The 23,727-nt window shown below is 38.1% G+C and overlaps 1 protein-coding gene across 1 annotated transcript; it reads right to left on the bottom strand.

Annotated features, from left to right (window-relative positions):
• Positions 1 to 1,370: 1,370 nt before the first annotated feature.
• Positions 1,371 to 10,672, bottom strand: LOC117383847 (lysophosphatidylcholine acyltransferase 1). The gene is made up of 14 exons (XM_055227772.1): positions 10,200 to 10,672; positions 8,655 to 8,794; positions 8,347 to 8,561; positions 7,784 to 7,896; positions 7,635 to 7,695; positions 7,483 to 7,541; positions 7,368 to 7,402; positions 7,088 to 7,142; positions 6,813 to 6,895; positions 6,478 to 6,603; positions 5,189 to 5,342; positions 4,950 to 5,048; positions 4,462 to 4,603; positions 1,371 to 4,363 (listed from the first exon to the last, which is right to left on the bottom strand). The coding sequence occupies exons 1-14, from the start codon at positions 10,314 to 10,316 to the stop codon at positions 4,140 to 4,142; spliced, it is 1,623 nt and encodes a 540-aa protein (XP_055083747.1). The 5' UTR covers positions 10,317 to 10,672; the 3' UTR covers positions 1,371 to 4,139.
• Between the last annotated feature and the right edge of the window lie 13,055 nt (positions 10,673 to 23,727).

Here is a 23,727-nt window from a genome sequence, read left to right as displayed (position 1 = left end):
ATGACCTGGGACTGGCACGAGGAGGGGGGCACGAGGAGGGGGGCACGAGGAGGGGGGCACGAGGAGGGGGGCACGAGGAGGGGGGCACGAGGAGGGGGGCACGAGGAGGGGCCTTTTCCCACCGTTTCCATGTATTCATGCGCCGCGTTTAGTTTATACATGATTGGCTCATGATTGGCAAAAGTTTAAAGTTTAATGACTTGGTCTACTTAATTTTCTCATATTATTTAAAATTGGTTGGCAGATTTACCTTCTTATGTGACTCAACTGAAAAGAGCATATATGCAAACTACAGCTGTAGGCCTAAGTCTGAAACTTACCAACCTACAAATATGTCACGTGGTCAGGGGATCTTTACAAACATAAACGTACTTAAATAACGTGACTCTATGGCTTCAAATTGAATGTAGATTACCATTTCCAACTTAAACGGTTCACTGTGGACACATGAAATCACAGTGCGTAATGTTAGACGTACACAAATACACACTCACGCACACAAACGTACACTAGGGCGCTCCCATTTCAAATCCCACACAAACTACAAATAACTCAATCAGGCGTCTCCCCACGGACACATTTACGCGCCTCACGTCCAGACGTCTCGTTGTTTGCCAATCACAATGATCAATTGAGCATTAATTCTCCGGCCCAGCGCAGTGTCCGCGGCGCGCACACCTAAAGAGCAATCACCGCCGCGCCCTGGGTCACATCAGAAATCGTTGTGTTGGAGTGAGATCAGTTGGAATATGAGGTTTCCGATGGCGTCAAGACAACGATGGGGAAGACATAATCGAGTGTCTTGTTTTCATAAACGCAACAGCTGCGGCCCAGACAGAAACAGTATACCACAAAAAGGAAGACAGCCTTTTGCATGTTGGCACCGGACTAAAGCTTACGCTGGAACATTTTACACATTTCAGGCTTAATAGAGCTCGAGATCGAACATCAAAAACTTTACATTTGTGGCCAGAAGTGTCAAACGTCTACAGATACAGGTCTACACTGGCAAAAATAATGTAAAACAACTAAAGTAAACCACAGTGGGAGAATACTTTTGAATGAATGCTGTTTAGAAGGTCTATCTTAAAATCGCCATTGGTTCAACATCAGGCTACCAAAATAAATACATTTGATTTGAGACAACTCAAGTCTCGGTCCAACAGTCTAATTGGGGGTTGGAGCTTAATTTGACAAATGCACAATGGGTAAGTTTAAGGTCAGGCCATGAATTATAAACATGTGTTTCAAAATGTTTCTTTGAAATTTGACTGTTGAATTAAGAAATGTGGTGTCCTTGTTAATTTAATAAATGTAATATTCTCCATAAATACTGTAGGCCTATGAGCACACAATAGAGACAAGCACATACTGTCACAGAAACCTTTTGATTACAGTTTAATTCTGTTCGAGTCACATTGACAAGTTTTCATAGCAGTCCGTTTTAGACAAAATTCATAGCATCTTGCAGTATTGACTCTTCATCAAAAATGCAATAATAAAATAAAATATATATACCTAAGGTATAGAAAAATAAAGTAAAGCTGCAGAGAGAAAGACACCAGTATGAGGCATAAGCCATCAGAAAGACATCACCCTGGCCGAGTACACAAGTCTCTCATCTTAGGCTCATCACTGGATCAACTGGAATGAGCAGGCAGCAGTATCAATATACAATATAGCTTTGTCTTGTTGCAAAGTTTACATTTTTTCAGAAAAAAAAAGACAAAAAAGGCAGCCTCCCCACCAATGAGGTAGCTGAAACAAAGGTATATAAAACAAAGGTAAAGTAGTAGCCCAACAAATCCCAGCAACCCCAGAGCAGATTATAAGATCTGCAGAGTGTCTAGAGAATTTAACACACATTCTGTAGGTAAAATTCACAGTCAGTTCGCCTCTGGCATGCCCAAATGTTCTCCATCATATGACCTCAGTGCAAACCCACTTCAGTCATCATGCAATTGCAGTCAGTTTAATATTTCTACATTAATCTCAAAAAGAAAGTTGCTACTTTCCTATTGATTCCCATTTTGTAACAAACACTTGATCTTTTCATAGTACTAAAAGATACATGGAAACAATACTGTAACAAATGGTTCTAACATGTTTTACAGTATTAAACATAATCTAAAGTGCAAGCAGAATACAAATACACAAAGGAGTAAAGGGGCAGTTCTCAAAACCGTCGGATGGTGACGTGTGCAGTGTGAACCATCGGGCCTATCATAGCGACTGTCTCCTCAAGGCTCAGCACTCAGGCTCGCCCAGTCCGACCTGCACACAAACTCGTAACAAAGTGGAGGAACATACTGTACAACAGTGTTCTGAGAAGTTTGATTGTGACAAGATTGTCTAGATACATTCTATTTTTTGAATAACAATACCCTAGATTCAAGGCCATCAGCTCCCTAATGAAATTTGCATTTTGATTTACACACTTTGCTCAGCAATAAATTGATTATATAATATCATTTTGCATTATGGAATATAGAAAAACAAAACATGGTTCATTTTAACTATCAATACAATCTAGAGATCATAGATCTTTGACATGGCAGTGAAAACAAAAATCATACAATATATGAACATCAAAAATTCACAAAATGTCCTGCATTTGGAATGTTTGATACACATCAGGAGTTTTCTTAAATGTACACTTGAAAATGCTCAAGAAACTAAGATATTGCTTTGGTGATAGCAAGATTATGCACAAAAAAATAACTTGATGGGAGCAGCCTCATTAAAGTAAAATTCCTGCCATTTTAGAAAAGAGCTTGTGATAGAATGTCTAAGGTTGATTAGTTTGTAAATTCCAACAGAAAACAATTTCCCTTTTACCTATACAATATTGTTTGTGTTCTATGAAAATATACCTATGAGTAAATAACCATTTTTAATGTAGATTTTACGTTTTAGGACACTGTATATTTACATGGCTTAGCATTTTGTTCTATGTAAACATACAGCCATCTGTATTATTTAAATGAATGCTAAAATAAATGGCTAAGAGTAAATTCCTTCATTATAGAAATATTTCACTAAAATCCACTAAAGACCTGGCAATAAGTCCAAAATAACTTAACAAAAGTAAAAGTACATGTACAACTGATGGGTATAAAAAGCACCCAGATTTACTTGAAAACCTTTGGCCAGGCTCACGTAGGTAAATGTTCTCACAGATGAAAAACAAAAGTGGCAGTGTGATGCAGAAACAAAGTCATGAGTTGGTCAAAAATGGATGTGCTTCCCCTTTGAGCTGCTACAGCTTTTGACAAGAAAAGATGATACAAACAGTATGTGGTGACATTCGTTACCACCTAATGTGTTTTTGGTCCACAGGGTGCATTTTAAACAGACAGTTTAAACAGTTTGCTAAAACAGAAAATAAAATTATATGAGGAAAATTTGGGAAGAACTGGAGTATGGAAAAATACACATCCCTGTTACTTTCAAAAGTGATGACATCATATAGGTTATATATCATTTTTTTGTTGCTGAACCCTGAGCTAAATTAATGTGTGTATTTATAAATGCATTAACACGCTCACAGCAATTTTTGATTAAAAAAATTAGACATGAGTCACCTCAAATCTACCAAATGAAACTACCAGCTTCAAGAGGAAAGAATGTCACCGGTGTCTCATTGTATAAATAAAGATTTGTCAAAAACGCTCAGAACAATGAGCTCATGCATTCTGCACTTTTAAGGTCACAAAGGCAGCTAACAGGAGTTTTAGAAATCTTAGAAACACGAGCCAAAAATCAAATACTGAACTGACTAAATGTGTTCACTGTCCAGGGCTGGCATCTAGTATCGTCTCCCTCGAGTTTGCATGCACAATGTATAAGGGCACACATCAAAGATTTCTCCTGTGGGTGTTTTAAGTGCAAAGTCCAACTTTTGTATTTTAAGAACCTCCATTTGGCCTTTAGACAGTCTTTGATTTGACAAAATAAAACCTGTGTATTATAACAAAAATATCTTGTTGAAAATAATTTTTAAAATATACTTACAGAATACGAATAAAACCTCAGGTAAGATAACCGTTGAAAGAAACATCCCTTTCTGCTGTACATGTAACTGACGTGACACTTGACTCTCACCAGGAGAGTATTGCTTGTTTAGGTTCACAGAACAGTTAATTGTGTTTCTTGAGTCCATCGGTTTTTCCATCACTAAAATCTGGGCAGAAGATACCGTTAGCAGTTTTGGTGGTGGCGATGCCAGGCAGGTTAAGACAGGCGAGGGAAGACAGGCTTGGTTTCTTCTGGTGACATGGGCCTCTCTGAAGTTGTGGATTTACTACATACAGGTACTCCTCATCAAACTCTGGGTTTTCCTCCACAAAGCATTTAAACATGTCTGTACAGAAAAGACCACAAGAGGGTGCCAAACCCCAGAACAGTTTTTTTTTAATTAAACATTAAAACAATATTTTGTTATTAAAAGTATTTCCTTACCATATGTGACCTTCCCTGTGTCTTTTGAATCAATAGAGGAGAAGAGGCATGACACACTCAGGTTTGACACACCTAAAGCAGTCTTCAATATTGCTGACAACTCTGCCTCTGTGATAGCTCCATCATTGTCTGACTCAAACATCTATAGACACAAAATCAGACTATCAAATTTGGCAAGGAATCTAACCCTTAAAACTTCTAATGCTACAGCTAATAATACATTTTGGGTGTCTTGAAAGGCACTATGCCTTTACAGTGCTTCTTTAAATTCAAGTTCATTCATATAGCACATTTAAAACAACGGCAGCTGACCAAAGTGTTTCACATAAAAGTCATTCCACACTCTGTAGTGATAAACTATAACTGTAGCCACAGCTGCCCTAGCACAGACTGGTGGAAGCAAGGCTGGTCTCTGACCATCACCAATAACACACCAAATTCATACATTCATTGAACCTGGTCAAAATCTTCATTCCAGCAAAACACACCTTGAAAGCCAGTTTTAATGTCTCCATGGTTTTGGCAGGTTTGCATGCAACAGACAAGGCTATCACGTATTCTCTAATATCGATACGGTTGTCTTCATGCTGAAACGAAAAATAACAAGCAAAACTTTTAAAGCAGGTGAACAGATTATAAGTATTCCTAGTACATATTTCAAATTACCACATTCATAAAATACAATGATATAGTAAAATTAAAGATTTGCTCTTTAAATACACAGTACCTCATCAAAGAGAGCAAACATGTCCCGCAGCATGTCGGAAACGGGAAAATCCAGAAACTGAGCAAAGTCCTCTAGACTTAGTTTTTGACCCTCCAGTTTCCTGGCTTTATTTCCGTATTCCTGCAAATCCTTCTCTGTGTTTTTGGATTTCAGCCTGAAAAAGTAAATAAATAAATAAACAAACAAACAAAAGGTATAAGTAACAGACCTTAAAATCTTTCTCTGGATAATGTGTACACTTTAGAAACATCAGCATTAATTTATTTAGACAATATTTAGACATATTTTATCACTGGGTACATTGTCCAGTAAAAATTCTATCACGACAGAAATCAGATAACACACCCTCTAATTATTGGGTTAAAATTCACATACAAAATCTGATCATGGAAAACAACACGTGTCAGTTGGATTGTTGTAAATTATGCAATGCTTCAAATTCATTGTATTCCATGTCAAAGGTTAAAGGTGTTAATCAAAAAATCTGATTACAGGGGTCCCTCGTTTTTCAAGTTACGTTCTAAATAGTCAGCTTTATTTTTTACAATTATATATGTTTTAAGGCTGTAAAACACACACTTTATACACTTTTCTCAGACAGGCATTAACATTTTCTCATACCTCTCTATTGTTTAAACTCTCTCAAAGTTCAAACCTTTGTAGGTGCCTTTGTCGGTGCAGAAAGTTTCATCAACATTGTGGTTTTTTTCGGGGAGAAAACTTTGCAAACATACAGCACTTCAGAGTCACACTACTAGCGATCGATCATTTATGTAAATGCGATAAGCTGAACGCATTCTGTACTGTACAGGAGACATGGCACGGAGGAGACAGATTGGCTAAGGGACTGTAGACCATTGTCAATCAGGACACAGAACACAATGCATGTTCAGATGCTGTTTAAAAAAAAAAAAAAAAAGCATGCAAAATTGCACAAAAAAAATCTATGAAAGAGCAAAGCCGCAAAAGGTGAACCACGATATAGTGAGGGACAACTGCACTCACATCAGACGTAACAGTTTTCATAATATTTCAACATTATAATTCCTGATTTTTTTAATGATTTTTGGTGTGCATGTAAGCACAACCAGTGTTTGGAAAGATCACTTCATTTCACTTGAAACCCAATGTCATAGACAAAACTCAACAGACGTTTTGAAGAAATGGTGGTGGCCTTTGACTTGAATGATAAGATTTTTGGGTTTTTTTTTTAACCTTTTCCACTGACATCTTAATTGTCTATTCATTTTATTGTAGCGTTCATTTTACCAGTAATTTGTGTCCCTTACCCCAGTCTCCTGACAAGCTTGGCAAACTCCAACAGACAGGTGTCGACGGGCAGTCTGAGCTGGCCCTCTGCCATGGCCAGCTGGCAGTCTTCAAATGAGTAGTCTGTGATCGGGACCCCCAGAGCTCTAAGCAAAGCATAGAGACAACGACACTGGATCAATGTGTGAGTGCACAGATATCTTCCCTGTAGTAATAGTGCAGCAGTTGTATGACTATGCATATATTCTTAAACACAGAAAAACGATAAAAATCAGACTTTAAATTAGTTGATAATTTCTGTGGAGCAAGAATGTTCATAGTCCACGCAGACATTCTCCATTGTATATGGACATACTTGGCCATGATCCGTCTCACATTAACAGCAAAGAGGGCTGGGTTCTTTTTCTCCTCCTCTGATGGCGTATAGATGGGAAGAAACTAAAAACACAAAAGATGGACTATCATAGCAGTATAGCAACGAACATTGGTGAGCAGTCCCTGAAAGAATTCTTGTTTCTGAATATAATCAATTGAAAATATTTAGTGGTGGAAAAAAAAACTTTATGCTAGTGTTAAACTAGCCAATACAATAATAATACAGAATTAATAAACAAACAGTGAAATGCTTACCTCTATTTCAAATTCATTGTGAAGCTGGCAAAGAGTAAGCCAAAGAATTTTAAACCTGTTAAAACATTTTAAGTCAGTAAAATAAATATTTGTAAGCATAGTTTAGTCATTAGTCATTTTGGTGCATTAATAATGAATTCAGTCTAACTAAAACATGCATACAGGGTAGGTGAATGAAGTAACTTGCCATAGGAAATATTCAGTACCATTAGTCTGGATTGAACAGATTTGTGGGTGAAAATCTCTACCAATGACAAAAATAGTCCAGAAAAATACTCACGCCCCAGGTCCTTGCCAAGTCCATGTGATTGTGTCCTGTGAAAAAATAAATATCATGAGCACACTATTGCTCAAAGCATTGCTCAAAGGCAAAAATAACCAGAATAATGCATTACCAGTTTATTTGGATATCGAATAACTACAGGCTGTACTGGTACAGCTGGAATGAATGCACCTATTGGGACAAAAGAAGAAGTAACATAATATATTACATCAGAAAAAGAACACAGTCTGAATCCTCGACCCAAGTTATAATAATTTAGCATACCTGGTTTAAAGGTAATCAGGCAAGATCTGTTTGTGCATGTTCCTTCTGGAAAAATCATTATCTATAAAAATGTATATAATTAGTTCAACCTTTACAGCACATTTCAAAGCAGGATCTGTACTTGTTGAATGACATATGTTTTCATGTACCTGGGGCCAGTCACCTCCGGAGTGGGCTCTACGCTTAATCTCTTCAACTGTCATCTTCCTTGAGTTTTGGTCAGTTCTTGAAACAAATACTGGTCGGATGTATTTTATTAATGCTGAAAGTAAGAACAGACATAGTATAACATTTAGTGTGTGAAAAGATTTTTCAACATTTATTAAATCAACATTTAAAAGAGAAACAAAGTCATGAAATGCACATTCCAAATGCAGTTTGCCTTGGTGGTTACAGGAAAGGATTAAAGCTCTCCTGGACACTCTTCTAACGTCATTGTGGCTGATCAGGTCTAATCTGGATGCATGTGCACATGTAATTGTCAAAGGTACGAGGAAACACATGACATCCTGTCACCAACAACTAATAATTACAATAGAAGGAGCCATTGACAGAAATATCAAGCAGCATAAAGAATCAAGAAGAGAACCAAATCATTGCTTACTTTCACCCAACATATTTAGAACCTCAAGCAAATGACAGGTTTAGGTCAAAACAAGAAAGAGTGTGAAGTAAGTGTTTTCTGATTTTTTATGTGCCGCATAATACTTACTGCCCCAGAGGGGTATGTCCTTGCTTTCTGCCTTCATGACAATAGACGACATTGTCATTGTGACTGGAATGGCATCAAAATATGAAGAATGGGGCGCTAAGGTCAGGATTGATGCTTCAGCCGGCAGCGCCCTTTGACCCTTAACAGAGATCCAATGGAACCCTCCTGCAAACCACATGACCCGCATGATGATCTTCAGAATGATATCCACCAGTCTGAAAACCAAAAAAACACAAGTTAATCACACATGCATCCTAATGTAAGAAATTGCTCTACTACACACAAGATAAAAATAATCATAGGCCAACCTCCGCCAAAAGCACTGAGGTTCCACCACGTCTTCAGAGCGTCCCATTGTGGCCAAAAAGGCAAAAGGCCAGGCCAGCAGCATCATGAATGCAGCCATGAGTAGCCGGACAGGAAACAGTGTGACTGTCATTACTGCAATCTGTAAGAGGAAGACAAGAAATTAGATTTAAGAAAATCTTTCAATGTGACATATGGAGACCATTATGAGTTTTTTCATGGCCACTGCCAATGCCGATTGTTTGGAATCCAGAGTAACCAATGGCTAATCAGCTCTGACAATGTACAGTCAATTTAGATTATTTTCCCCAAATTATGTAATTGAAATTTACTACAGACTCAGCCAACAGCTCTTTTTTTTACCACAATTGTGTAGTCACTTTTGTACAGTTTTCTCTTTGCAATAAAGTGTTCCTCTATGTATATTCTTTAGGCAGGCAAGGATATGACTGGGAAGAGTCAGCTTCACTTCAGCAACACTTCAAACCCCCTTTTAATTTGACACAATATTTTTTGTTTTGTTGAAACGAATATCAAACTAATAATATGGTAGTATAATATGACATACTACACTCCATGGTATTGCCCAGCAGTTGGCGGCAGCATTGACTGTTTATCTTACAGCGTTTTATAGCTCTGTGATAGCAGCACTTATCTTTTGTCAATATTAGTCTTGATAACACACTACAGGGAGCAAAGCCCTAATCTGCAGAGAGCCCTTGTCTTTGGTCTGACACCAATTTCACTGATAATACACACATTTATGGTGTGTTGTATATATTAGCATGGATGCAATCTCATAATTGCTATCCTTTCAGCGTGTCTAAATCATCTTTCCTAAAAATATATGAAATGTCAGCATTATGGCAATGGTATTTATTTTTCCCAAATGGTGAGGGGTATCTTTGGTTTACTTCCTGTTTATGTGATCAATTAAGAGCTTGGACGAATGCAAAATAGAAACAGATCATTCTGGCTTCCCCAGCTTCATCTCACTGACCCCTCCAACCACACGTGCGAGATGCTAGCTGAAAGGAATGAACTCTGACCATCCGCAAAGCAACACGCTTAGAACAGGTAGCCACCACCCCAAATCATGTTTACACCAGGGGAAATGTGGCCCACACGAAATAAATCAAACAATAGTGTCTAGTACTAGCGTTAAGTCCCTTGTTTGTTTCAATGTTACATTCAGTGGGATAGGCCAAACCCATCGCATTCACTCGGCCATTGGAATAAAACTTCATTCAAGATTGGCCGTTTGTAGTTGCTAGCATTAGGTGTGGCTGAAATCTCTTTATAAACGTTGCAATTATCCAAGGGCTATAAAGGATTAAAAGTTTGCATATGGGCAAAAGCTCTTGAAGACAACAGCTTGTGCAGAATCAACATGTATGTGGCTAATATTAGCTTACTTGCTAACTGCTCAGCTGACTGAAGGTAACAGTTAATCAAGAACATTGCAATCATGCACATCTGAGATGATGTAGTCCAAAAATCATGTCCAGTAGTTTTGAGTAACAGAAAATGCATATTATATGATTTACCTTAGCTTTTTCCATAGGGGTGTATTTCAAGATGTGCACAAATGGATTTCTTGTCGGGGGAGCTTGGTCCATCTTCTTTCCGTCTCCTTCCATGTTACGCTTATTTGGCAACCTCATTTTTCTGAAATTATGTTAGTGTATAGACAGCAGTGGTGTTTTTATCTCATAAAATAAAGTATAACTCCAGACCAAGACACGGAAGCCTCTTCACGCCCGACGCAGTTTACTCTCTTGCACGACGGCTAATTTAAGAGGCAGTGTGTGCTATTAGCGTTATCTGCCTTTACGGGACAGCATGGAGGGATAATGGTCGGTCAGGGATTAGCTGGGGATATTCAAGTCGCCGAAATCTTGCTACCTACTGTGCACACGACGCCTTCTTTAGCACGGTGTTTCCCATCCACTTCGTTAGCCCTCAATGCTAGCTGAGCCACGACTCCTCTCCAAGGTCAGTGCGCATGCGCGGCAGTAGCATCCTCAGACGCTGAATGCTCCCTGAGCAACACGCCTTGCAGAACCCCTGGTGGTCGACTCTCAAAACAGATTGCTAAACATATACACTATTCGCACAGTGGAAGTATGCATTTTAGGACACAAATGGTCTCTGTGGAACTAATATGCTCAAATATGATGATTATCTGACTTTTACCTTGTATTTAAGGTAGCTGTAGTAGTCGGCATATCCAGTAGGGGGTGCCAATGGTCCACGCGAATAGGAGTGGGCGGGAGTGTGCTACTGTCTGATTCAGCAACATAGAACCTCACCAATGGACGCAACAGTTTGTGACTTAATTTAGGAGATCGTCGGAAACCTCCAAAAACTTCATCAGCACCACAGAATAACCGCAAATCCGCATTTAAAGGTGAGCCATACATCCACCATAAATTTAAGTGTGTAAGCTAACTAAACGCCTGTGTCACTTCAGTCTTTCTGAGAATCTTAATTATTTTGTTGAAAAGACCGTCAATGAACAAACAAATGAGCTACATCGACATCGAGGTGACTGGGTGTATTTTAATATTGTAACCATACAATCTATGGTGGTTGCAGTTTTAAATACTGCCCTCTAGCGTTTAAGTCCTCGCCATACACCCACAAAATAAAAATGGACCCTCCCAATTGCAAACCCAGTGATACAGGCTATTAGACTGAGTATCGAGTATTTTAGGGAATTCTTGCTGTTTTGTGAAATGCAAGAATAATGTGCACATGTACTCGATGTTGCACCTTTGTATTATTTCACACAAGATGCTTATTTAAAGTTATGATAGCCTGTTTTCTCTAAGATTATTTTCATTCCATAGGTTATTTAGTTTAAGTTCATTTATATAATGAATTTAAAACAACTTCAGTCGACCAAAGTGCTTCACATGAAGTCAGCAAGAAACAAATATACAGATAACAGGACACACAGAAAAAGAACAAAAAAACACAAAGATATCTGTCTAGCTAATATTAAATGCCAGGGAGAAGAAGTGGGTTTTCTGTCTAATCTTAAACTGTTAGAGAGTGAGAGGATCTGACACTCACAAGAGTAAACAGTTAGTTCACCAAAGATACATATACAGGTAGAAATAGTACATAACAAAGGAAATATTTCTTACCTACATTTGTTATATTCTACCACCACTTTTACAATATATCACAAATTACTGTAATCATTTTGCAACCCACAGCAGTTTTCCTCGCTCTATAAGATGTGTTTGCAATCTTACATCAACAAAAACACTGTACTTATTAATGGCTGTATTTCACACTTTAGTTCTCCCTGTCCTATTAGGTTTACCCCCACTTTGTGTAATTTCAAGTGTGTCAAAATGAGACACACACATACACACATTAGGTTTCCATGCATTTTGGGTGCATTACATTGACTTACATTTATTTCCTAACCTTTACCGTAGTTACTTGCCTAAACCTAATCTAAACTCTAACCTTAATCTGTTTTAACCTATATCTGAACTTTTTATGTTGTCTAATATAAAGGATTTACATTATGGGGACCTGTTTTTTGACCCCAAGGGAGATGGGTCCCTATTCCCCACAGTGTGATAAATAGCACACATACAAACCCCCCCCCCCCCCCACACACACATACAGTGCTCATATTTTAATTCCCCTGCATGTATTCACTGCGCCTCATGGGCTGACCATATGGGGTCATGACATTTGCATTTGACAGGAACCACTGCACACAGGGTTAATACTGAGGAGAGAGGGATTGAAAAAGAGCTGGATAAGTTCACCTCCTTCTCCTCATTTTCCCCCTCAAATCCCATCGCCGAGCAGCTTAAATTAAAAAGGAAGAAATGCAATTTACAGACATGGGGTAAACAATCACAAAACACTTGTTCCTGAAGGAGACACAATTTCCTGGTGCCTTGTCCAATTTCTTATGGCCTGAAGGGCTGCCGCATGCGTTTTAACACCTGGTTCTACAACACTGATTAAAATTGTAATATTGCTGTTGAATCAATCCATATGACATTTTGGAAATACACAAGCACAGAGACATTTTATATATACAACTTTCTATTGTTTTCATCTGGGAAAGGAAAGGTGTAAGGTGGCGGTTTGTGTGTCAGTGCTATGCCTGCAAACTGTTTAAGAGAAACAGATTAAAATGTATTTTAGCAGTGTATTTACAGAGCTATTAATCGCCCACATTCACGGATGTTGCCTATAAAATATTTTTCCATTTTAATATTTGTTCATTTATATGTCATTTTCTCTTTATTGTGGATCCAGGGTGACTGGAGCCTTTACCAGTAAATGTATGGGATGAACTATGACTGCAAAGCTGGTAGAAAAAACATGAGTATATCATATTGTTACAGTATTTCCACTAAGAGCCTATAAAGGTTTAGTGAGCTAAATATATTTGAATCTGCTCTGCTGTTTGCATTTTACTTTGATATGGATAGATAAAATAAAAATTAACTTACACAATATCATGTTTTGTTAAAAATAAGATGAACACATGCAATAGAGAATAGAGACTCAATTGTGTTAATGATAAATGTTTTATAGCAGAAGTGGACAGGAAAGCAAATGTCCAGATTTGTGTTCACTATTACAGCAGTTCAGCCCTGAGGCCAAACATCTGAGGCTCGCTGACAGATGGACACCACACTAATGTTTTACCAGCCCCTGCGCCCATGTCAGTCAATGGGCAGCATGTTCCCAAACACAATATTCAACACTACACTTATAACATTTGAACCCCAGGAAATGGATTGTGCACAAGATTGGCAGGATTTTCTCTAGACATGTCCATCATTCCAGCTCTTTTGTTTTTTTTTAATATATATATTGACCATAATATTTGTCATGGTGTGTGAAGATGATATTGTAACTAAATCAATCCAGGTAATATTTGGTAATGTATTATCTTTATTAAACCAAAACGATCCAGATAAACAAATAGTGAAAACATCTAAATTAGTTCCAAACCAGATCAGGCTCTAACTGGTGAAACATGAAACAAAAATAAAATCACTAAAGACATCCTACAATCACCGGAAGATGCTTACGTACATCGTGTAGTCCTTGTACCACAATTTGAGAACCACTTGTCTCAGATACACTGCCCTCTTTGTGGATGAGACTTTTGACCCATCCCAGATCTGCACATTTCATGATATTGTGATGAGTGCAGGTTACACAGAGTAGGCCTGGGAAGCTGGTCACACTGTCAGCTTTTGAAAGCACAATTTCTGACACAACAGACGTTTGAAATCAGAGAGAAGGGCTGGCAACACTACTGAGCATCCTCCTTGTGTTCTCTCCTCTCTCTTGTCCTTTCTTCCTGTCTGGCCTCTGCAGGTGCCGTGCTATCACACCGCTAACACAGGAATCCCTGATCCATGTACATCCACGGCCCTTTGAAAGAGGAAGCTGCAGTTGGAAAGCACCCCTCTCCATGGTTTCTGTTCTCTGGGCAGATGAAGAGAGCTCCTGCAGCACAAGCCGGCTATGAAACCAAAGCCACATGTTGGGCAGGACGGACAGTTGTAAGACAAGTCAGATCTTTGTGGGGAACACAAGTGCTTGGCTGTCCTTTGGCGTGCCTGTCTCTCAGCACCTCTTTGCTGGCTGGACACCTGTAAAATTGTAATTTTACACAGGCAAAAACAACAGCAGGCAGCGCAAAAGACACAGGATAGGCAGTTGTCAGTAAATTTGAAAAATGTGGGAAAGTTGATAAAGTTATGAAAAGTATTACATTAATTTATTTTTTTAATCTTAATTGCAATAATTACAATGCACCCAATGTATGTATACCCAAAGTACCCAAAGTAATAATCCATTCATATAAAATTACATTATACTTAAGTAGCTTTTCATGCTCAATTTAAATGATAATTATAAAAGTTGAGACTTTGCGTTTTAATTTATGTTGCATTTTACAAAACACGTTTAAAAAGTGATTTACATAATCTGGAGACACGGTTTGGTCATGATTTGTCTATGTAATTCCTCAGTTGTCCAGATAACATCCATAGCAAAAGAAAACGCAATTCTGTCAACTGTTCCATAACTTTTCTCCAGCTGACAGAACTGCTGACAGTTAGTTGTTCATGTAAATAAAAATAAATTTAGAGGAAACATGTGCTAACTGCCCATATCATCAGTATTAAATGCGTTTTGTTTTTTTAAATTAATTACACACCCAATATCCCAGTATCTGTCCACTGACCACCCTGCATGTCATTCGGCAAAAACACACAAAAAATATATACATTTAATATAAAATAAAAATCTCACAAATAATAAATGATGATCCCATGTTATTTGGAGTAAACACTGCATTGTGGAGTGGACAGAGCAGTCATGGCGTTGGTATGTGACTGAATGATAGAGAGGCAGAGGAAGTAGATAGTCCAGATACATGTCCCCTTCTGTGCTATCATCAAGGGTCGAGTGTAAGCTGACAGGCTGCACTGATCGGTCTCTGTGCTAAAACCATGATAAGACACAAGGACAACAGTGACCAGAGGCAGTGTTTGTGTGTATTAAAGTGTATTATGTCTGTGCATGTCCTTATTACATTATTCACTTCTTGCTTAACTGCTAGAGCTTATATGAGGAGTGTGGAGTTGGTGAAGTTGAAGAGACATGCACTGACAAACAATCTATGTGTTTATTTTCATTTGTTTTTGTGCAATAAAGGGAATACTCAGAGATGCCAGTTTACACACTTGCAAGTTGTCGGATGATGGAAGGACGATGGTACCCGGAGAAAACCTAGTAACATGAAACTCATTATCTTCATTAAAGGTAGGGCTGCTAACCCCTCTGCTTTTTACACTGAAATTAAAATATATGAAATTATGATCCGCAGATGAATTAAAATGCTATGATATAGTTTACTCTACAGTGCCGAACGTAGTGTGTAGTTTCTTTACATCTGTCAACAAAAAAGAAAAAATAATCACAGCCACTTTTGAAACAGATTTATCATTTAGTCTGGTTGAATAGTTTCATCACTGGAGGTCAAAGTCATAAATTCTACCAATGCACTTGTAGGTTTGTACAAAACATGCGTCAAATACACAATCTGGAAATAAAACAGGCCTTTAACATTTATAACTGTGTATGAATTTAATCTAGTTCTCTGTGCTGTAATACTGTCTGTGAGCAAGTGGGGGAGCTCTAGTGTTGTATTTTTACTAGTTGATGAAGATCACTGAGAAGTGTTAATATTATACCAACCACTATTCAAACAGTGTGGCTGCAATGTGAGGGCATGTGAACATAACAACACCACTTTCTGGAATAATATGTGTATTAAAGCGGCACAGATTTTTAACAACAAAATGACAACATGGATAGTATTTGCATCCATGTATTCAAAGTTTTATTTTGCACATCCCATCCTCCTTCAATCTATAGCTATGTATCATATTAAATAACTAAGTTGGGTGTGGATTGTATATTGCTCTGATTAACTTGACAATACTTTACTACTTTATTATATACTTTACTACTTACTACTTTATTACTTTACAAAACATATTTATGACAGTTATTTAAAACATACAGTGCTAAGTAATTTATAAGATACATTTGAATAAGTCCATGTTTATTGAGCTCTTTTTGCCATTTTACCAAGTTATAATTCCAATATCAAGCCTTATACGAAGAACCAGCAGCACTCAGACAATGAAGTAGTGGCATGGTATAATTAAGGTCAGTGACCACTTGGCCTTATACACTGGGCTGACATGTTCAGTAAATTGTAATTATGACCATATTATTAGTGCAGCTTTGAAACTGTGAGTGATTGTCTTTCCCTGCACAAAGTGACATTCAGCAGCAGACAGATTATCAGGCCAGACCATTCTCTCTCCCCATTTCAAAGCCCGCTGTCCCATAGCCCTTACATGGTGTTAAAAGTGTCCGGATACAATACTTGACATTGGTTTTGCAGCAAAGAAAACAATAGTCCTACATGCTCCTATCAAACTTGTGCTTAAATCCCCCTTTTTACTCTTGCTTTCATTCTATGTCATTGGGCCTTGTATCTGGATCGGACTTACAAGTCTCTGGCTGTGACATAAGGGATTCTGCGTTGTCCACTGCTTACAGATTAAACCAGGAACACAAGACAAAGGGGCAGCGAGACGTTCCGTGCATTTAGAGTTAGGGAAGGAAGCCGAATAAGGATCCTAGCAATGGATACTTGTGCATTCAAGAGCCAAAAGAGGGGGGAAGAGAAAATGAAGAGGAAGGAAGAGAGGAAGCGTTTTATTTCAGTCGCACTGGTTATCGCTAGACCAGGCGCCGCATCTTTATTCTACCAGGAGAAAATGCTAATCATCAATCTCGGGCTGCATGCTACGTCTCTGTTTAATAGCTGATAGGGGAGTCTCCACAGGCTGCTTTGCTTCTTTGTTTAAAATGACATATAATGGGACTAGGCCTTATCAGTGTCCTGGTGCATTCTCTCTCTTTCTCTCCCCCCTGCTCTCGCTCGCCCGCTTGCTCGCCGATTGTGGTGCAGTGTAAAGCAATAGGAAGCCAAGATTGATTTGGAGCCAGGGATAACTTAATCCATCAATTTAACATGAAATGAATATGCAAAAGTGGGGCTGCCGGGTGTTGTGCATGGGGTAGAGACTTTGCAGTGACAAAAGAGGGAGAAGGGGATAAATAAATGAAAGAAAGGAAGAAAAAAGGAGGTATAAAAGATGAGAAGAGCTTACTACCTCCTTTAACCGTAGCAGTATCGTAGAGACAAATTCATTACCAGATGTTTTGTTTTCGACCATATTTCAGACTGACAAATGAGATGTGTCTGAGCCAGAATTACAATCTCGACTCATTGTAGCGAGCATAATGAAAATCCATCATAATTATAACAGGGAAATCATAGAAGACAAGTTAGTGGAATCAGCCGAGCAGCAAATCACCAAGCCTTCTGCGGAGTACAGTACACCTGCTTTCTACTGTACAAAGATGATGAATGGTTTGCTGTAGGACGTACCTAGTGGTGAAAATTTCAATTAAAATTCAGAAATTTACAGTAGAAATTTCACATGTTGACTCGGTAACACACCCTTACCAGTAGGCCTAATAAATAAAGTACAAACTTGAATTATATACAAAATTTCTGGTTGATCAGTGCAGTAAAAGTATCACATCTAATCCAAACATGTCCCAAAGACACTTTCTTCAAATTGCAAGGTGCTATCAGAACTGCCAGATACAATATATAAAGTGGTGGTACAATTAATCTAGCTTCCAGGTAACTTGGCAAAGAAAAAGTATTAATTATGCACAAACATTATATTAGAATTAGAATTCATATGAAAAAAGTAGAAATCATAATGGTTGATGTAGTGACAAATCTAAACAAGCTAAATCTTAACAACAAGTGAAATTTTTTTAATATGAAAATGTGACATGTTCAAGCGTTTAACACGACTTTCCGTTTAAGGCACCGTAATAAATACAAACACATGGCACAAAAGCAAACATTTCAAACTCCTAACCTCTGCTACAAAGTTCGCTTAGTCAGTCATTGGATTTAGAACACCGTTGAAGAAGGAAAATTACAGCCTCATTTCTGTTTTGTTGCAAGATTGATTCCCTAGCTAAGTTCTGTGCTCTGTGACTCAGCTCCTTGTCTTTTACTAAGTTTCCTGTGGTTCGCTGACTCTTACAAACTTCCTTAAAGACTATGTTTAAACCCACCTTTTATAACGGCTCAGAATCACCACTGTAATGGCTCTAAATAATCTCATTTCTCCGGTGTCATGCTCTTTGGCTGGGTTGTGACTGTTTGTGGTGGTTTCGGGTCAGCTGCTTGTCCGTCACATGATCAAGAGGAAGGAAAAACATTAACATTGAACATGGGCAGGAGCAGATGAAAGCTCTGGGCCTCACTGTCAGTGCTGCGAGGTGATGAGAGATGGCATTACTTATTCATGAGGCCTAAATGCAGAGCAGAGGAGATGGGCATGGCTGACCCCGCAACACTGGGGATAGGCAGAGGCACTCACTGTGTGTGGATGCAGCAGAAAAGCAGTTGGATTAAATTAAGTTTAATTTGCCACCTGTGATGAAGTTACTCTAATAAGCCTATAGCTCTAGTCAGGGATATGGTTATAATAAGAGCTTTAGTTTTGGATCTTATCAGTAAATAGTGTGTTAAATAGTGCGCTGTATTGTTTATATGCAAAATAAAATAGCATAAAAAGTTGATTTTACTTTTTTCTGTATTGCCTGTACGAATATCATGTATAAAGATCTCTACAATTAATTTTGCTATTGTTATTGTGCTAGAAGTTCCTAATCTACCCCATATGTCTCTTGCTGGCTACATTATACGTCTATATGAGTAAATGACTATAAAATGTGTTTTTTCAGTCAAATTGGGGCTAGTCTACTAAAATACTGCTACTACTACTAGAAAGAAATTCAAAATAATGTCACTATCACTTATTATCTACCAAGCTAGCTTTGGTTACAGTATGCAAGCTGAACACTGATATGCAAAGGAATTAGTAATGCATTTGATAACTATAGTTTTTCTATTGAGTGAGAATGGAGTCCCAGTGATTTTCTTCCCCAGTCCTTATCTACATTTGCAGAATGCCCTGATCCATCACTGTTTATGAAGCCAAGGCTAGTGTAATTCTATCCAATTTATCTAACTGGAACATCCACCTGGTTGTAGACATATTCATGGAAACATACTGATACAAGTGCACACATTCCATTATCCATTTCTCCTTTCTTAATATCCAGCCCAGACAAAATTATTTTTAAATCCCAAATATTTTATAGTATAGATAAGATAGGGCTAACTTAGGCTGCTGGCTGGGCGTCACCAAAAGATAACTACGTTTTATTAATGACCTGACAGTACAACAGGCTAAAGTAATTAGACTTTTCCCTTGCACCTCCTCATCTGCCCTCCTTCTCTTCACTGCTTCAATAGATGGGCCACAAATGTTGGTGATAGTTTGATAAGCATAAGGACACTGCTATAGTGTGGGATAAAAAGAACAGAATGAATGAGTTGAGGAAAAAAGAAGGATGCTGTTGATGTTATCGAGGTCTATTGGATTTACTGCGCAGAACACAGTGGGCCTATCGCTTACACTCACCTGGGAATGGTTAATTGTCCAGCGCTTGCATATGAGCAAGTCATTAATAACATTTGACTAATGCATTAAGTGGCTATCTTCCTCTTTTCTACTCTCCCGTGGATTTCTGTAATATTTTTACCAACATTGTTTACGTGAGTAAGAAATCCTCCTGTTTGAAAAAAATGAATTAAAATAAAGTATGCAAAATATATGTTAGCAAGTTTTGTCACAATAACAACTAACAGTCCCAAATCTCAATAAAAGGAAATGTCAGAAAGGGATGGCCTATAGAACATAGTCCTGATTAATATAGTTTACTGCAGACTGTGGTAGACCAAATCTGCAGTAAAATAAAGCTTACAATAGCTAAACAGCACTGTATCCCTCAGCCCTGGCCTCTCATCTGCAGGGGCATACATTTATGACATACTTCCTACCAAAAAAAATAAATAAATCCTAAAACATGCAGTACACAGTGTGATACATTACTGCACTGCTGTTGTGGAATATATTTTCACCTGAGCTAATAAAAAGTATAAGATAAGATCTCCAGACCAAGAATATATCATATAATTATCTGTGGGGGACAGAGTGTTGCTGTGGAGCATTCTTCTTCTGATCCATTAGTCCAAACAGCTGCAGTATCCATCTCCCTCCCTGCAGCTGGAGACTGAGGAGCACAGCAGAGATATGTTTAGACAGAAGCCGCTGTGTTTAAGTGTTCAAATGGGAAGCCATACATCTAACATGAGCCTTACATCTAACATGAGCCTTAAGTTTGAGGTGTCGCGTGGCAGTATGGATGGTGAATGCACAGTCACTACTTTCTTACTTTACTTAAGGTATGTTTGAACAAATGACATGACTCAAACGTCTGATTAAAGTTTCTTCTTATGACGAAAAACAGCAACAGTGTTATTGCATTAAGTACGTAAATCAACAAAAGATTCTACTTGAACAATTATATTTTGAAATGGAAGTATTTAACCAACAACCTTTTAACTTCCCTCTTTACTTTTGCTTTTTAAAGTTTTTATATGGTTAATATTACACTTAAACTGAATATTATTTCTTCCATACAGTAAAAATAAATATTATATCTTGCACACCTCTTTTGACCTCTTGCCTTCGGAGTGTATCACGTGTAAACTCCACAAAGCTCTATAATTGCCTCAATCTGCTGTCCTGGTGCTGTAACAAGCCCTGACTAGATGTTCTTCAGCCGGTACACTGATGGACCTGTGATTTCAGATGTACTACAGCAGTTAAAGGCGAGTGTGCTTTAGACAGACACCATGTTGTACAGCCTCTTACAACGACAGAGCTGCGGTTTGGAGCTGGAGCAGGATGGATCAGGCCTGGGTTGACATCATGTCCAACACCAATGTATTACAAGCTCAGAGTAACCGTGTTGCTTTTGGTCTACAAGCTCTGTGCATTTGCTGTGCTAACTAGGTCTCCAGCAAGCTGCAATCTTCTGCTTTTTTCTTCAGTTTTTTATCTGACCTGTTTTTGTCTTAATTAATCAGGCTAGACGAGTCGGTGGAAAGAAAACAACATATTCTTGTAGTGACCCGGTACATCTGCCAGTCATTACAACAGAAAACCCCATAGGAAAGAATCTTCTAGTGTGTTGCAAAGTCCCAGTTGAGCAACACGACAATGGAACGCACACAAAGAGCCATTATAAAATACTAATTTATATTTTATACGCTCCTGTTTGAATCTGTTTGGACCACAAAGTTACAAATGGAGGCGACGTGGTTAAAGTATTTATGCAATGCAACCCACCGCGCTATGTATTAGTAATATGGGGGAGTGAGGAGAAACATATTCTTTGTCTTATAGGCCATTTGTTGTCAGGATGCATCCACTCATTCAGAGGGATGCTGTATGAGGAGATGTCACTTGGGACATGATACTAGCTGGATTCAGCGTGTGTTACAGTGGGAGGCCAAGTCAAAAGTGGATTGTTTTGGCCATGTTTTAAGATGCATTTTTCTTAGTTACACACTCAAGATTCTCATAGTAAATTTTGTTAATATGTCACTATTAAAGGCCAAGAAATTAGTAATACTGCAATTGCAAACAGCCACAAAATATTTTTCCACATATTTCCATCCAACTCAAAGCAAATCTAACAGGAAAAAAAAAAAGTCCTGTCCTGTTTTTCAATAGATCTAAAGCTGGGTCTAGCTGTTTTGTTTTTTACTTTGAATCATCACACTCTTTCCTCTGATCACTTAGACCAGGGGTGTCTAAAAGGGAAACATCTTGAAACATATTCGAAGCGGAGAGCCAAAGACAAGTAGACATCAGTAGGCATTTAGATGGGTGCATTTTGCATAGTTCTGACAGAGCCGCAATACATTTTAATAAGACTTAAAACATACACTTTAGGTTTGTATCATAATGCAATGTGACGTTACTAGGGTTATAGTGGTAGAATTACTTCTATGTGCTGTAAAAATTAAAGCCTGTCAACAAATGGGACAGTTTAGTAGAATGTATGTGGGCCGCATTTTGCTTCTGGACCATAGTTTGGCATCCCTAACTTAAAAAGTCCTGCTATAGTACCCAAAGGTCTTGCCCAAGGACAAAACAACACTGAAATGGGTAGAATTAGACTTGAACCATCTGCTTACCAGTTATAAGAGGGGCACAGTATCATCTGAGCAGTTATTGTAGTCACTGATTGTCCTGCAGAATGTTACCCTCTATTTTTTTGTTTTGGCCACCCACAAAATTAAAGTTATGCTTATTATGTTTTGGCTGAATAACTTCAAATCAGAGGCTATAGTAGTCTTTTTCAAATGTTCTCTTACTATCATCACATAAATAAATACTGCTGTGATCCAGTAACAGTAGATCAATTTGTTTATTGCTGGAGGATACAGACAAACACCTCACCAGAGTAGGAAAAGCCAGAGAAACATCATGTAAACAAGTGGAACTGGATGCTGCATTAGCCTAAATGACAGTTAAATCGGTGGCATGCACTGCTGGTAGCGATTTGCCAAGATGTAGACAGCAAAACAAAAGCTTAGATGTTTACAATATTGTGACAATAAGCCATGCCAGGCAGAAAGGTACAAATTAATAGTTACAAAGTGAAATCCTGCTCTGTGCTTGTTTACCTCTGGTCAAATGCATATTAAATGACTGAAGAGGAAGTTCAAAATAAAAGCAAATCACATTTTCCGAGGACTGGGGCAAGGAGCATAAGTGGCACATAGTAATCACAACATGCAGGAACATAAGTCAAAGTCTTTCAGAATTCATAGGACATAGAAGCTACATTATTTTGCATGTAAGAGAGGACAAGAATTTGCATTGCATATAAATTAGTAATAAATGCACAACACAAGTTTTAGTAGCAGCAGTCACAATCAAAATTAATTATGTCCTGTGTTAATTTTTTATTGTTTGAACACACAAGTGAGAAAATGCACTTGGCGTCTAGTGAATCTTTTATACAGCATCCCGAGGCTGTTGAGAATAAAATGTTGGGTTTATGGGCTTACGTTTGTGTGCTTTAAAACAACATATGATACTACTTTTTGATCCTCATATTTGGTGGCATGATGTTTTTTGTTTTGCTTTTCTTCTTTTGTTTTTGTGGAGGCATTACATATACCTTTTTCCAAATGAGTTGTCATTTTAACTGAAACAAAAAGATATGATATGCATACATACACTTTTTCTGCTTTATTATCTCTCACTATTGCGTATTAAATAACTGCATTCCCATTAATTTGTTTGCTACTCTTTGTGTCAAGCTGTGTACATTTTCTGGTATAGGGCGTCTGCCACCTGCTAACCTCCATGGAGATGCTGCTTTCCCTGGAGTATAAAGTATGACATTGGATCTATCTTTTATTAGTTCAATTACAGCTGTTTTTATTGCTAAGAAAAGCATCTGTTCTTA

The sequence above is a fragment of the Periophthalmus magnuspinnatus genome, chromosome 16, assembly GCF_009829125.3.
Source record: "Periophthalmus magnuspinnatus isolate fPerMag1 chromosome 16, fPerMag1.2.pri, whole genome shotgun sequence".
NCBI lineage: Eukaryota > Metazoa > Chordata > Actinopteri > Gobiiformes > Gobiidae > Periophthalmus > Periophthalmus magnuspinnatus.
Note: the sequence above shows the minus strand (reverse complement) of the source record. Positions and strands in the feature narration are given on the sequence as shown.

Bases quoted from the DNA above. Each gene is read 5' to 3' on its own strand.
- LOC117383847 (XM_055227772.1), bottom strand. From the start codon at position 10,316: ATGAGGTTGCCAAATAAGCGTAACATGGAAGGAGACGGAAAGAAGATG. The intron at 7,696-7,783 runs GTACATGAAAAC...ACATTTTTATAG, and splicing joins CCGGAGGTGACTGGCCCCAG to ATAATGATTTTTCCAGAAGG. The intron at 5,049-5,188 runs GTACTGTGTATT...TTTTCGTTTCAG, and splicing joins TGTTTGCTCTCTTTGATGAG to CATGAAGACAACCGTATCGA.